This window comes from Caretta caretta, chromosome 15 (genome assembly GCF_965140235.1).
Source record: "Caretta caretta isolate rCarCar2 chromosome 15, rCarCar1.hap1, whole genome shotgun sequence".
NCBI lineage: Eukaryota > Metazoa > Chordata > Testudines > Cheloniidae > Caretta > Caretta caretta.
The window spans coordinates 14496935-14512851 of NC_134220.1; the positions used below are offsets into that span (position 1 = coordinate 14496935).

A 15917-nucleotide genomic window follows, 5' to 3' on the forward strand; every position below is an offset into this window, starting at 1 on the left:
TAAAGGCCCTTCATGTTTTTTTCAAGGCCCATTTCCTCATGCAGGCAAAAGTCCCACTGCCACGCCCGGCGATACATCATGAGTCACCAGTCATCTCAAAGGATGCTCCACACCCTGTCCTCAGCCTCCCCCAGCATGGCCTGGAAACTCAGCAAACTCAGGCTGTGTCGGACCAAAGGGGAGTGAATCCCGCCATTTACCTCAGCATTTTATCCTATGTCCCCCATCGTGGTATCGGAGAGCTTTGCACATTTACTCCAGGATGCACGTGAAGTTTTCTGTATCTGTGCGGGGGGTATAAGAAAGCCAGGAGAGAATACCCTTCCTCAGCCCCCAGGCATTGCTTAGGTTGTGAGCTCTTTGGAGCAGGGACTGTCTTTTTGTTCTGGGTTTGTACAGCACCTAGCGCAACAGGGTCCTGGCCATGAGTAGGCTCCTGGCGCTACGATAATATAAATAATATGCGATATCTTCTAAGGGCTATTAGCGTGAAATGTTGCACCCTGCTATAGGGCTGACTGTGCCTCTCTCTTCCAGCTGTGCTCAGGTAGAGCAAAGAGTCATAGCTACAGGCCAACTAAACTACACCTGAGTTATCTAAGAGTATCAGTCCTGCCCCTACCACCCAATGCACTCTGATGGGACATGCCAACCACACCGACATCCGGGAGGATGAGAAGCCCAGGTGAGCCTTGTAGGGCATCTGTCCCAGACCTAGATGTGATATTTGGAAAGCACACTCGTGTTTTAGGGACAGCCTTTGGCTTTCATTCCTGTCCACCAGCTCAACAGTGACACCGGGGCCAAATGAAGTCTTTCTACCACATTCTGTCTTGTACCAGCTTCACAGTTTTGTTCCTCTTTCAACCATTTTGTTGTGTGTCATTTTTCCCCACGTCTATCCAACGCATCCTCAGCCTTCCCCTGTATCTAGCTTCTTGCACTCTAGTGCGTCTCCCCATGTATAGTACACTTACTGGGTCAATTCAGGCCATGTGTCCAAACCACCCACAGTCATCTTTCTTCTGTAACAGGGTTATTCCTTGCTTAGCTGTTTTCTTCTCACTTCATCTTTTGTTTTGTGCTGCCTTGAAACTCTCAGTGTTCCCGCCAGCCAGTCCCTTCTGCAGCCAGCACCTTTCGTTCGCTGACTTTCCTCACTCTCCTACATTCTAACCCATACAACGGCATTGGCAGGACAACTGTCTCATATATGCTGATTTTTGCTTTGATTGAAATATCTTTAGCCTTCCAGATGTCAGAGTTTTATGAATGCGGTAGCAGCTAGTTCAATTCTTCTTTTTATGTCATCTTCACAGTTTCCATTCTTCAGCGCCTCCAAGGTTCACACATTCTTTCCCACTCCTTCTAGTTCTTTGTCTCTGGGTTTTATCTTTACCTCTCCCTCGTGTCTTCCAGCTGCCATAATTTTTGTCTTCTCTGTGCTGATCTTCAGTCTGAGTTTTGCTGCTTTTCTGATCCACCTTGTCAGCCGTTCTCTGTAAATCCTCCTTGGTCCATATCATCTGCGAAAATACAGTCCACTGTCCTCCTACACAACATGACTCCTCCCGTACCAAGGTGAACAAATCTGGTGATAACATGCATCCTTTCTCCTCGGCCATCCTGAGTCATTCCGTCCGATTCTTGTCTACTCCCACTACACTCATCACCTTGCTGTCGATGTTTTTCATCAGCTTGATCCATTTCTTGGGGATGCCAGAGAGTCTCAAGACTCGCCATAACCCAAAAGATAAAGTCCTTCTGCTTTTGGGGCCGTAGACAGTTTGTGATACCTTCAATCAGCAAAGCAAGTTCATCACAGTGGTTGGTCTAGTCAGGAATTCAAAGCACTGAACAATACACACTCCTGCCATTGCTACAAACACCCACGTTTGTGCTGTTACTCACAATTTCTTAAGAATTCATTCGTTCGGCCCAAGCACCCCACCACACACACACACACATATATTCACACTCTATGGACGTGATCCAAAACCCATTGAAGTCAATGGAAAGGTTTCCAGTGACTTTGGATCAGGCCCTCTAACCTCACCTGTCCTAGCCTGAGCTAGTCTATAACTCCATCTGATTCTCAATTTCCAGCAGATCCTAGAACAGTGGGGTCTCAAATTCTAGTCGGGTCCTCTGCACACTGCACTCAGATGACCTGGACCTGAAACAACCTCCAGTAATTCACTCAGAGCATTTCCAAGCATCTCCATTTGCATGTGGTGAAACCTGCACATCTGCATGAAAATGTTCGTTTGCATTTGCAGATTAGGTCATCAGAAGCCTCACTAGCCAATCAATTCACCCGAGGATTCAGCTGGCACATTCATGGGAGGCCACTGTGTTCCTTCTGCTGCCCACTGTGGCAGAGCATCAATCGCCCTTGCAAGTTCTTCTGTGAGCTCCTGCAACAGTGACTTCAGTTCTCCGACGGGATCCCGACAGGGTGACCTCCTGTGCTTTGGAGGGGCTTGAGTTTGCTCTGACTGGAGCACAGCTGTGCTGCAGGCCAGCTTCCCTGTTTGCAGATATCCTGCGACACTGGGCTTCCGCTGATCCTTTGGGCAAGGAACAAGGAGCCTGCAGCAGGCCGAACCCCCCGGCAGGGGTGCTGTGCAAAGAGCCACTGATCCAGACAGACCGAGGACACAGCTGGGTGCTGAAGGCACTATTTCAAGGGGCTCTGAAGTTGTCTAACTGGGTGCAAGTCAGGCACAGCAAGAGTAGCAGCAGTGTTACATCACACACACACCATTCCCCACCAGTAAGTGACTGTACCGAAGGGGCAGTTCAGTCTTTATGTCCACTCAGTTCTTGGCTCTTACACTGGAAGTGCCAAATGCAGGAGACAGGCAGTTGCCTGGACTGGAGCAAGTGTCAGCCAGGGAGCTGGACTGGAGCGGTCAATCATACATTCCCACAGGCCTACAGAGCAGCTTCCTGGCTCCGGTCGCTCACGGACCTCCTGGGATGGCTTGGAACCAGTCACTTGGCAGTAAGGGGCAAAAAATCTCTTTGCTGATCCCTTGAGCCCCCCACCCTGCACTAGGCAACCTTCCCAGTGCACAGTGATGGGCTGCAAGGTCCCTCCATCTTGCAGTCTGAGTAGGTGAGCAAAGGCTCTACATCAGAGATGGGCAAACTTTTTGGCCCAAGGGCCACATCTGGGTATGGAAATTGTAAGGCCATGAATGCCCACGAAATTGGGGGTTGGGATGCAGGAGGGGGTGAGGGCTTCGGCTGAGGGTGAGAGTTCTGGGGTGGGGCTGGAGATGAGGGGTTGGGGGTGCAGGAAGGTGCTCCAGGCTGGGACCAAGGAGTTTGGAGGGCTGGAGGGGGATCAGGGCTGGGGCAGGGGGTTGGGGTGCAGGCTCCGGGCGGAGTTTACCTCAAGCAGCTTCCAGAAGCAGCGGCATGTCCCCACTCCAGCTCCTAAGCAGAGGCGCAGCCCACAGGCTCTGCGTGCTGCCCCATCTGCAGGCGCCACTCCTGCAGCTCCCATTGGCCACAGTTGCCAGCCAATGGGAGCTGCAGGGGCAGTGTGCAGAGCCCCCTGGCCGTCCCTACGCGTAGGAGGCATGGGGGGGACATGCCACTGCTTCCAGGAGCTGTGTGGAGACCTCGCATGCATAGAGCCGAGCCAGCCCCCAACCCTGCTCCCCGGCTGGAGCTCGAGGACCAGATTAAAATGTCTGAAGGGCCAGACATGGCCCTCGGGCTGTAGTTTGCCCATCCCTGCTCTACATCAAGGTTTGTGGATTTTCAGGCTAGACTGGCCAACGGCAGCTGCTGTACCACTTAAAGCGTCCATATGTGAAGAAGAGAAGAAGGAGCGGACCTTGAACCGAATGGCTCAGAGGCTCGGCAATCGAGTACGGCTCGTCTCGCCTGGAGCGCACAGGGCCCACAGGTCAGTAGTTCCATAAACAAAAGGTATTAGCAGCTGGGGTCTGATCAGTGGCTTAAGTGAAAGGAGTTGGGAGCCTGGTTGTTCCTAGTGGAGGAAGGTCTGTGTAACCTCAGCACCGACCAAGACACTTATTGGCATCCCCAGCTGAGAAGCCAAAGCTTGGCTGGGCCGTGGAGACAGCTCTCCCCCCTCACACCAGACATGGTCCCTGCAGATCAGCTGTGAGGCTCATTGGTGGGAGTGCAAAAGGCTCACCAGGCCCCTGCCTAAGCGGTACTTGGGGGCAGCAAATCAGCCTCCAGAGCTGGGAAGCCAGCAGTGCTCACAAGGACGCCCAATTCGTGGGGAAAAGAGAGCTTCAGGCGGAAAACCAGGAGCTTCTGGCAGGACACAGTCCACCCCGGAAGCCTCCTCACCTGGTGGGGCAGGAGTCCTGGTCTCCAGCAATTTGAGAGCCAGAAAACTCAGTTCTGGATGTGTCTTGTGGTGTCTAAATAGAAGCAGAGCTCTTTAGAAGATCTGCCTCCAAGGAAACCTGTAGCATTGAACCCAGAACTCCTGCATCCCGGGCCAGCACCGTAACCACTCTTACTGCCAGGCACCTGCTGAGTGTTGTTATTACCAGTAGCAGAGCTGGGCAGCACATGGAAAAAGGTCACAAATCCTTCCATGAAATTTCAATGAAAGACCAACTGAAACTCTTTTGCTGACATTTTCCAGCCAGCTGTAATTAATAATGAGAAGGAGCCAAACCCCTGAACTCCATAACTGGCCTGGATCCTCACCGACATCAGTGGAGTTACCGTGAATTTACACCAACGGCAGGGAGAGCAGGATCTGGCCACTGGCTGTGCACTTGATCCAGCCACAGTAAACCCTTAGACACAGCCACGGCCTTTCCACGGCTTGGCAGGAAACAGCCTCGCTAAGGCAAGAAACAACCTGTGCCGACAAGAGCAAAGGGTACACCGCTTTGTGGAAATGAGCCCCCCATGGGAATTATCCGGGTGCCACCGGCCTGCTGCAGCCGGCAATTCCATGGCAAGTCTCTGGGCCAGTAGGTGCTCAGCACGTCAACGCGAGGGCAAGCCACTCGCCCCAGCTGCTGCGTCTCTGTCCTCCCCGGCTCAGGGGCTTTTACGAATGGCAGGGGATGCTGGGGCACTCGGGCTGTCAGAGGGGCAGGGCTGTTCGTAGCCCACAGAGTAGCCGGGGATGCCAGGGGCCGAGAGCAGCAGGTGGAAGGCTCCTGAGCCGGCAGGGCTGTTGGCAGGCAGGTCGCAGGGCAGGCGATGCAGGTGTCCGTGTGCCACCCTGCCCGCGAAGACAGAGGGGAGACGGAGCCAGCCCGGCTCTGCGGGACGGTCTCTAAAGCCTCCCAGCCCACCTGCCCCCTTCCACACACAGCCAGAGGGGAGGAGAGGGACCAAGCCCCAGGCTCTGGCCCCCAGGCCTTTCCCAGCCGGGGAAGCAGAAGCAGCAGCGAGCGAGGCCAAGTCGCTGCCGAGGCTGGAAGCCGCGAGCTGGGCAGGGGCGCCGGGCAGAGTCCCGCTCCGGCGCGGGGCCATGCCCAGGGCGCTGGGGGCCAGAGAGCCGCAGCCCCCCGGGGCCCGAGCCGCTCGGTCCCGCCCCTGGCTGCGGCCGCTCGGCGAGAGCGGGGCCGGACCCCGGAGCCACTCGCGCTGGGGGGGTCCCCGAGGGCTGCTCACCTCCCGGGGCGGCGCGGAGCACCAGCGGCAGAGCCAGGAAAGTTAGCGCCAGGCGCGGCATCCTCCGGCCGGCTGCTGCCCGGGGCCACCCCGCGCTGTGCGGCTCCGCGGTCCGGGGCGCGAGGGGAGCCGGGGCTGCGCGAGGGGAGCCGGGGCTGCGCTGCAGCCTGCGCGCGGCTCTTAAATATTCAGCGCCGGGAGCCGGGCTGCGCTTAACCCCTCGCTCGCCTCCTGCGGCGGCAGCCGGCGCGCCCCGGCCCTGCCCCCCTGGCCCCGCCGCCGGCTGGCCCGCGGGGCTGCCCAGGGCCGATGGGGCGGGGCGGGCGCAAGCCCCTGGGGAAGCAGGGAGCCCGGGCCAGGCCTCCCCTCCCAGAGCCCGGCTCCTTGCTGGCCCCGGGCTACCGTGCCCAGTGGTTAGAGCCGCAGCCTGGCCCCCAGGACTCCTGGGTCCCACCTGCCCGCGCCGGCTCTGGCAAAGCCGCTCACGCCTGCAGCCGGCCAGGGGCCTGTGCCCACCACCGCTACGTCCGCAGGGCTCCTAGCCCGCCAGCCCCTGGGAGAGGTTGAAGGAACTGGGGCTTACACCCTTCCTGAGCCCCTGCCGCCGGAGCCGTGCCGAGGACCAGCCTTATTTTGATCAGGGGCACGGCCAGGGCCTCGGCAGCTGCGTGTCCCCCATGCTGGTGACCACGCCTCTGTGCAAAGCATCGGCTCCCTTCTTGCTAAACGGGGGGCACGCCGGGGTAGCCTAGAGCGCCACCCCCTCCCCACCAGCAAGTGCCCTGCCTGGAGGCCAGGCCAGAGCTTGGATAGCCCCTGCTAGAGCCGGCACATTGCCATGAGCTCCCGGGACTGACACCCCATTTCTCTGGCCCTTGGATGGGCAAGTGAGAATAAATGTGCCCAAGGAGCAGGGGTTTGCCTGACAGGAGGGCAAAAGCCGATTCCTTCCCCGAGGCAGCATTAGCACACTGGGGGCCTAGCAAGAATAGTTTAGGGCCCCTACGCACACATACAAGCAAATAAGGGGCCTCCTTGAGCTGTTCAGGGCTCTATGCACACTGTAGAGGATCTACACACTCCAACAAAGGATCTATAGCCCTGTGCGGACGCCCTGGGGCTCTGAATGGATGGTGCAGGCACAGCCATGTACCTAAAACGCTCCCAGCCTGGCGCACTCGCCCCTGATGGGCTCAGGGGGTTACGCCCTGGCCCTGCCTAGCAACAGTGTGCCAAGGAGGGCTAGGGGCCAGGGAGACAGGATGCCATCATTAAGAAGCAACCACCCCACACCTTCACTGTAGCATGTGTTTATTTCAGTGCTAAAGGAACAACCAAGCTGTGCTCATTCCAGTAAACTTGCGGGGAGGAGGAGGAGGGGAAGGAGATTCCTAGGAGGGGTCCAGGCACAAGTGAAGCCAAAAATAAAGAGAAAGGACGAGAACAATAGCCATGAAATAGCAGAGATGCTCCCTGGGGCTACAGGCCTCAGAGGAAACCTGCCCAACACTTGGACTGGGCAGACACTGGATTCATCGCTCATTACAACAACCTGTAACCCCTGTTTTTGTCCTGTGACTGCAGAGGGGGCAAGGGGCCACTCCATTGGGAACGGGCCCTTTGAACACGTGCTAGCTACTTCTGCTAAACAATCTGTTCCACCTTGCATTGTGCTGTGACGCTCGGAGTACCTTTCCCACACCCGCAGAGCACCTCTGCTTTGAAAGCTTGGCTGTTTCCCCAACAGAAGTTGGTCCAATAAAAGATATTCCCTCACCCCTGTCTCTCTAATATCCTGGGACTGACATAGCTACAGCTACCCTGCATACCACAGACCTGGAAGCCAATGAAGCAAGCCCAAGGAAAATCACTGCTCAGTCTGGTGCTTCCCCAGTCTCCAACCAGGACAGCCGCCAGCATCTTCTTCAGTTGCTCCAAAACATCTGGTCAGGAACCTGGAGGGGGACCAGCCTGGCATGAGAAAAACCTGATCATTGATTATCTTGTCTCTTCTGTCTGCAGCTGAGACACAAGCGAGTGGTGAGTTAGAGGCTGCACTCTGCTAACCCAGCTCACCAACCACACTAGAAATGGAATAGTCCATCCCTACCCCCACCAAGAGCTAATCAGCTGATGGATTTATGTTGCCAACACCCAGACTGACAATCTGCTCCCCCACCTCCCTGCATCATCCAGAGACACACCTGGAATTGCATTTCTATCCCTAGCCCCCGCACAACACCCGTCGTAGGGGCTGGAACTAGGGGTGCTGCTCTGGGTGGGCAAGAAACGTGGCTGGACACCTCACAAGAACGGGTGTGCTCAGCTGGAGCGGAGAGTCTAAAGGCAGGGAAGCTATAACCCTGCTGGGGCAGTCGCAAAGGAGCCACTGATGGCTACTTAGCGTGACAAGGTGGGTGAGGTAATAGTTTTTATTGGACCAACTCCTACTGGTGAGAGAGAGAAGCTGTGAAGTTGAAGAGCTCAGTGCGGCTTGAAAGCTGGTCTCTCTCGCAAACAGAAGCTGGTCCAATAAAAGATATTCCCTCACCCCCCTTGCCTCTCTCCTATCGCGGGACTCACACGGCTACACCACCACCGCACACAACTCACAGCCACGGACAGTTATGAAATAAACATTCAAGGCTTTACAAGGAGAGGGAGAGATTTATGTGCCTGAAGAAGCCATCAAAGCCTGTGAAATTACCCTCGGAGGGGGAGATTTACCCCTCCAGAGAGCCCTTCGTGCACTTGTTATTGCTGCTGGATTCTTGGCATGCCTAGGTCGGCTCAGCCTGCAATGACCAGACAATGCTGTTTGGGGCTTGGGATCCAAAGCTGCAATCCATAAAATCCAGCTCAGGGCTTTCCGCCAGACTCATTTAGCCCCACTCGGTCAGAAAATGCCCAGGAAAGCGTACCTGGCCTGCATGGCACACGGGGGGTCACGCTGGGCCAGGTTTCCAGTGGCACAAAGGGCTGGACGGTGCCTAACTTTCAGTGAGTGTCTAGGAGGGTTGGGTGCCTAAACCCCCATTAGGGCAGGGCTGGCGAACCTGTGGGTCCGGAGCCCCATGCGGCTCTTCAGAAGTTAATATGCGGCTCCTCGTACAGGCACCGACTCTGGGGCTGGAGCTACAGGTGCCAACTTTCCAATGTGCTGGGGGGTGGGGGGGAAGGGATGCTCATTGCTCAACCCCTGGCTCTGCCCCCACTCCACCCCTTCCAGTCCCCTCCCCTGAGCCGGCCATGCCCTCGCTCCTCCCCCTCAGAGCCTCCTGCCTGCCACGAAACAGCTGATCGGGAGGTGCAGGGAAGGAGGGGAGGCCCTGATCAGCAGGACTGCCGGTGAGTGGGAGGCGCTGGAAGCAGGGGGGTGGGGGAAGCTGACGGGGGGGCTACTGGCATATTACTGTGGCTCTTTGGCAATGTACAGTGGTAAATTCTGGCTCCTTTTCAGGCTCAGGTTGGCCACCCCACGTTAGTGTTTTTTAAAATCTCCCCTTAGGTCTGTCCCCCACTTTCAGCGGCATGCAGCATGTCCCATCTGAGCACGTGGCTAACAGCAGCTGCCTCTCAGAGCAGAGCATTTCTTTAGCATCCTGCTTTGGGGTCCAACCCCAACGTCTCCAGCTGACTTGACCTGGCAGTGGGGATACGCAAGGTCCTGATGCTCCCAGCAGAGCATGAGGCTGGCTGCTGACTGGGACTGACAGCGCACTTCCTGCTGCGCGTCAGCCCGCAGCCCTGATCCGGGGGGAGTTAAACCAACGTTGCTCCCTTCAGAGTCGCCTGTTTGTCAGGGGAAAGAGGCAGATTTTTTCCTATAAAGCAGGTTTATTTGGTTGGACCTGGAACAACCCAACCTGCTGTCCGAGACAGACAGACCGACCGACCCCTTTCATCAGCATTCAGCCTCCCCTTTGCACCAGCCCCATGCCTGGCCCTCCGGGACTGTGCCACTCCAACGCTCAGCCGTCCTCAGCAGAGAGGGCAAATGAGATGATTGACATTCACCAGCAGCTCACCTCGCCCCTGTCGATGCCCCAGTGGCCTCCCGCGTTCATCAGCCATTCAGGAAGCATCTCGGCGGGTTACGCTCACCCCAGCTCCCTGGTGGGCTGATGAGAAGCGATGCCAGCATGGAATGACCTGGGAAATGCAGGAGCTGCAGCTGGCTTTAAAGGGAGGGGCTTATACACCTCCCCAAGGGCTGCTGGCTCTTGTTAGTTTTCATTTTTGCTGCTGGCTGTCAAAATAGAAGAGAGAGAGAGAGGGAAAGGGTTTTATTGTCTCACCAGCATGAGATTGTGCAATTGTCTCTTCCATCCCAAATGGGGGACTCTCCCCCTCTGCCTTTCACCAGCCAGAGAATTAGCCTCCTGCAAATGCCATCCTTACAGCTACTTTCCCAAGTCCCAGCACACTTTAAGCCTGCGATTCGGACTTCCTGATGCTGCAATGCCATCGCTCAGTTAGCCAACAACTGAGGCTGGTGGGCCGGAGTGGGCAGTTTTCTGTAATATTTTGTATGAATATATGGTGTGTGCCTCAGTTCCCCCCCCCCCCATGCTGCCTGGTTAACTAGGTGGTGGGAAAAGTTTCTGCAGAGACCCAGAGATTCAGGAGTGAGTGGTGCCTAGCTGTCTAGGGCCTGGGCCCCCAATCCACAGAGAGTCCAAGAAGACAATGGCCACTCTAATTGCCCGGACATTTGGCACCTAGCAACTAACGACCCTGGATGGCTGACTTTCCACGGGAAGCCAGCTGGGTTTGACCAGTTGCAGAACAGGTCAGAGGAGGGACCAGGCACGGGTGTTAAGTGTGGGCTGCTAGAAGCTGGAGACTCTTGAAAATTAGGACAAGGGAGGGGTCAGAGGGCTCTGGACTGACCAAGAGGGCCCATGCTGTAACTTTCTGTTCTCTGTGCTAACCAAAGACTCTCTCTGCTGTGTTCCAGACTTCTAATAACCCCACACACACACACACACTTCTACAGCGCTGGCGGAGAGTCACTCCCGGTTAAGGGAAGTGGGGATGCATTGCTCCCTCTGGGTGTAGAAGCCTCTCTCGGGTGTCCAACTCAGGTGAACTCGCTAAAGGGAGCTCACAGCACAGCGCAGGGCTGCTGAAGACTGAGGTTTGGTCCAAGGAGACAGTGATGCCAAGTGGCCTACCCTCGTGGGAGGGGGCGGGCAGGCTGAAGGCGTCCACCCAGAGATAGTTTCAGAGCCCTGGACCTATCGGGCTGTTCTCCCAGAGCCTTGGCTCCAGGTCAGCCTGCCAGCAGGACGCACCCACACCAGGGATGGGGTTTTCAGTCTCTGGTCCTAAACAGATGTGTCACTGGGTAGCTGCTTCTCCAGCAGCACAGTCCCCTGTTCAGGAGACACAGACCCCCCGCCCAAAAAAAAAAAAAAAAAAAAAAAGCACACTAGCAAGCACTGCCCAGCCCACATTCAGCCTTCTCTCAACAACAGCCCCAGCCCACCCCACCCCACCCCTGGAATGGGGCACTTCGCAGCAGAGCTGCTGCTACATGACTCCCTGCTGGTGTCCCGGGGAGCCCCAGAAAAAGGCTCCCCCACTCCTCAGCTGCTTGCTGGCCTGGGGTTTGTAGGCCCAGCTCCTTGGTGCACCCCAACGGGCCGAACTGCAGTCTGAGGGCTGCATGCCCTTGTGCACAGGCATGGCTGAGTCTTGTGCTCTGTGATGCAGCAGAGGAGGTCCTAGGCTGGCCTGGAGCTCTCTCGATGCAGCCAGGGGAACCTCCCACCGCAGCAGGGGTCAACACCCGTGGATTCCCTGATGGGATGTGAGCACCAATGCACGTGTCACACAAGACGGGTGCTGTCGGTTTAGTTCTCTGCCGCCAGTGGGTATCTGCGCATCATCTGAAAGTGGCAGGGCCCTGGAATCAGGGGCCTGTCAGGGAATTCGGTTATTCAATCTGAAAAAACCCCTCCAGTCTTTACACCATCCCAGTGGAGGTGACATGAGCTGCTGCAGTTAACAGTAATCCAACACACGGCTGCTGTAACTCCACTGAAGTGACTGGGCGCATGTGGTCCCTGGAGCTGGCTTCATGATCTGCACAGAGATCACCAGGACAGCCTGAGTACCGGGGGCAGACACAGCTCCATGCATGGCACATGTTTGAGCGGTCTCAGCACCGTTGGACTGCTCTCTGGATTGAAGCCAAAGGGGCTGTTTTGTGGCATTCTTAGCAGAGACCTTCCTCGTTCTGCTCCCAGGGCTTGCATCACGGCATCCTCCCTTGGCTAAGGCCCCTTCCCGCAGCCTCTCAGTGCTGGCCCTTGCCTGACCACAGCGGACACCAGAGAACACGACAAAAAATTCTCTCCATGGGGGCTGGACCAGGGTCTGAGCCCAGTTACCCCCGTGCAAACCCAGAGTCACTCCACTGAGCTGAACGGGATCGCTCTGCACGTACAACTGAGATCCCAAACCGGCTCACTGCTTCCTGACCATTTCAGCCTAACCCAGCACAGCTAGAACGTATCCAGCAAGCAGCGTGGTGTCTCAAGGTATTCACCTTCCTTCATACGTCCATCTCTAAGGTACTGTCCCCCGCTATACCCATGCCAGACGGCTGACGGCCACTGTCCACTTACGATCCTGCTAATGCTGATCCCCCTTTGCACCTAGAGTTAGAACAGTGGTTCCCAAACTGGGGTTTGCAAAATATTACAGGGGTTCTCAGGAAAAAAATTCCCTAATGGTGGACAGAGCTGTCCCTAGGGACCCCAGGCAGCGCAGGGCCCGCAGCCCAGAGCTCCTGGACTTCCAAGAGCTAAGCAGATCAAAGCAAGCATATCTATCACACTGAGGAGATTTAAACGTCAAGACTCCTTATAAGAAATGGAAAGGGAGGTGGATATTTTTTGCTGTTTTTAAAATTAAATAGGCTGCTAGTGTTTTTAAAATTATTATGAAGAACAAGTTTAAGCTTGGTTGGAACATGCGTTGTTTGCCTGGATTGCTCAAGACCTGAATGCTTGTGTAGGAGGAATGCTTTGGAGTTGGCTTCTTAAATACCTTCATGCAGTTTCACAGCTGATATGCCTTGATGAAACCTAGGAGCCTTGTCTTAGAACAGGCTCATTCAAAGGGATACAAGCTACGAAAGTGAGATCTTGGAAGAGTGTTGCCATTTTCATAATGTAATAAAAATACTGTAATGATTAATAAATAATAATAAATAGCCTGTAATAAGCAGGCCATAAAAACAAATTTCATATTTCCAAGATCACTGCTTTTATAATTTATACGCAGGTAAAGGAGAAAATCCCTGGAAATATTCATTTTTAGGAGGGGGTTCGCGAGACTTGACATTTTAGTGAAAGGGGTTCACAGGTTGTTAAAGTTTGGGAACCACTGAATTAGAACGAGCTCTCCACTGCAGAGAATCCAAGATGAGCAGAGAAGAGAAGCAAAAGCGGGGCGGCACCCTTGCCCCCACCTCCCACTGGCTTGCTAATTGCAAGACGTCTCTCTCTTTAGGTAGAAAAAGCTTTTACTGGCAAAGGCAGCTTCCTCTGAGCACTCAGCTGGCATGAATCATGCACAGGACGGGCCTGGAGTGGCAGGTGCACACAAGGGGAGGGGGACGGCTGGGTGCCACCCCAGCTTTGAACTCCAACCTCCAACGCTGCACAATGAAAATCAATGGGCCCAGGGCTGGAGCAGCCTGAGAGATGCCTTCCCGCCCCCCTCAGGTTAGGAGTGGAGAATGGGAGCCAAAAAGAATGCACACATTCAGCCTTATGCTTCCCCATTGTGGGTGGGGAGGGCCGGACATAGTGACCTGTTTAGCTTGGCTCCTGTTGCGTGGGATAGCTGGTCTGAGCCTCTTCTGTGTGTTTTCAGAGCCCAGGGTGGGAAGAGAGAAAGGAGCCAAGAACAATTTCCCCTGCAGCATGGCTCTGCAGTCCTGCTGCGATCGATTGGGAAGCTGGGGTTTTCTGCCTGGTTATTCTTAGTGTCTACACTAACACGGATCTCTGTGCTCCTTCAGTGGTGCACGCAGGCAGGCCCCATCCCTCTCACACCGAAGGGCAGCAAACGAGCCTCCCAGCCTGTCAATAATTCATAGCCGACATAGAGCAGCATAAAGCTAAGAGGGAGTTATGAGCCCTGTCTCCTTGCAGGCGGACTAGGCACTGGGTCCAGACAAACCGGTCCAGCCACGCCCGCTGATATACGAGAGGAGGACAGCCAGGCTAGGCCAGAGACAGCCGCCCTCGGGAGGGAGGGGGCACTGATGTGGCAACAAGCTGCAAAGCGGGGGTGGAGGGGAGGGGTAGATGATCACATCTGCATTGGCTGTCCAGACACCGTCCTGCCAGGAACAGCCTCTGGCAGGTGTTCAGAAGGGAGCCCCCAAGGAGAGCACCCCAGCAGGAAATCCCTGCCTGCACCCTGTGCGTGACACATTAGTCCATATCCACTCATCAGGATTCTGTGCCTTTAGGGGAGAGAAAGGGGCAGCCAGCCTTTAACAGACACTGAACCTCCCCCCAGCCTTGTCCACATACCCCAGGGAAGGACTAATGCAGCCAGCGTGGCTGGCCGAGGGCTGCCGGTGGGACTGTGCAAACCCAAGCCTGGAAAAGCCTGTTCTCCACTCCTGCTACGCCACCCAAGTAAGAATGCCAGAGGGAGTTCACTGCTTTGGAGGGAAGAGGCTTTGCTAGATGACTTCAGGCCAAAATGAATGGGAAGAGATTTACAATGGCCCTACCTAACTAGATCAGACCAGGGGGCCATCAAGTCAGTAGCTGCTGGAGACAGGAGTCCAATTTCCTGGCAGCGAAGAAAAGCAAATCCACCCTCCCCTCATATAGTCCCCTGCTGCCTGTGTAGTGCTGCACAGATTCCAAGGGCAGAAGGGACCCGTCTGGCCTCCCGCATAACCCAGGCCAGGCAACTCCCCCAAAATAATCCCTGGAGCAGATCTTTTAGGAAGACATCCAGTCCCAGGGCGGGATCCCTTCCCGGCCCTGCTGATGGCCAGCAGAATGAGACAACCCTTGACAGAAGCTCCCTCGCCAGTCCCTTGATGCCTGGTGGTTTCACCTCGCCCCCAAAGCGCCGCTCCCCAGAGCCACAGGGTGTGAAACGCAGAAGGAGGAGGTGGTGTCGGAGTCAGGGAGTCAGCACATCCAGGAGGGGTGAAAGAATTGCAGAGATACCCGCTAGGAGCGGGAAGCACTCCCCATCACACTGAGAAAGGGGCCTGGTCACCCCCGTGACAGGGACACACGTCACTTGTCCAATCCAGCCCAGGCTGGCAATGGTCGGAGGTTTGGGCCATTAGTCTGATGAACGGCTATTCCATGGCCCACTTGGAGTGAGCTGCCCCTCTCGGTTCCAAGCGGCCAGGTGCCTTCCTTTACGGACAACAGCGACAGGCAGGTCAAAGACTGAGCAGGCCCTGGGTGTGGTGCCACACTCACGCTGAGGGGTGGCTCCCTCCAGGTCAGGGTTGAGGCACCCGGGCAGGGCTGGGGGGAGGAAAGATTTCCCTGCTACGGCCCACGTCTCCAGGGCTGTCAATCGGCCACCGTCCCTGTGCATTGCATTCACTGAATACGGAGCATGGGGTAGATGATCTATTCCCCTCTCTCCTTGAGCAGGGGAAGGGCATTAAGCCATAGGGCCCCCCTGTGCCTGAGGTGATTGTAAGGCCTGAGAAGTCCAGACTCTGCAGCTGAAGGCCAGGATTTTGGTGCAGGCATAAGGAAAAACAAGCCCCGGCCTGCCTCGCCTCCAGGGCGGTTGATTTATAACTGGGCTGCACATCTTGCAGATATTATTCATCCTCATTTCACTGGGAACGGCTGATGTTGCAGTCGCCTGCAGAGAACCTTTCCGGGCCTGTGGAGAACGTGCGCTAACGCTGAAGAAAACATTCCCACGGCGGCTGGGATGAGCGATTGGTCCTCAAGCAGCGATCACCAAGTGCCTGAAAGGACTTGAGGAGTGGTCGTGAGGGAACAGAGTTAGCTCCGTTATGTCAGATCCTATGGCCAATACTCACGGCTACAGGCTATGCTGGGATCTGGAGGCAGCCAGGGGCTGGGGTCAGTTTATGAGCTCTAGGATCAGCATCCCTAGGATTAAAGAAATTGCAGATTAATTTGCACAGGGGGCTGGAGGAGGCTGGGCCAGACACATCTCAACTACACCCTGGTTCCTGAGATGCGGGAACTGGTGAAACAATAGCCCCGTTCTGTGCGGCCGAGACAAGAGGTCAGGTACCA

General features: G+C 55.8%; 1 protein-coding gene across 2 annotated transcripts in view; it reads right to left on the reverse strand.

Annotated features, from left to right (window-relative positions):
• The window catches only part of LOC125623019 (carbonic anhydrase 15), a 34234-nt gene extending 24514 nt beyond the window's left edge, over nucleotides 1-9720 (reverse strand). Inside the window, exon 1 of one of the 2 annotated variants that reach the window (XM_048821824.2) lies at nucleotides 9660-9720. In XM_048821824.2, the coding sequence (XP_048677781.1) occupies nucleotides 9660-9705 (46 nt within the window). In that variant the 5' untranslated portion in view covers nucleotides 9706-9720. Of the gene's footprint in view, nucleotides 1-5631; nucleotides 5801-9659 lie in introns of those variants that run through there. The other variant, XM_048821823.2, reaches the window with a different exon arrangement.
• Between the last annotated feature and the right edge of the window lie 6197 nt (nucleotides 9721-15917).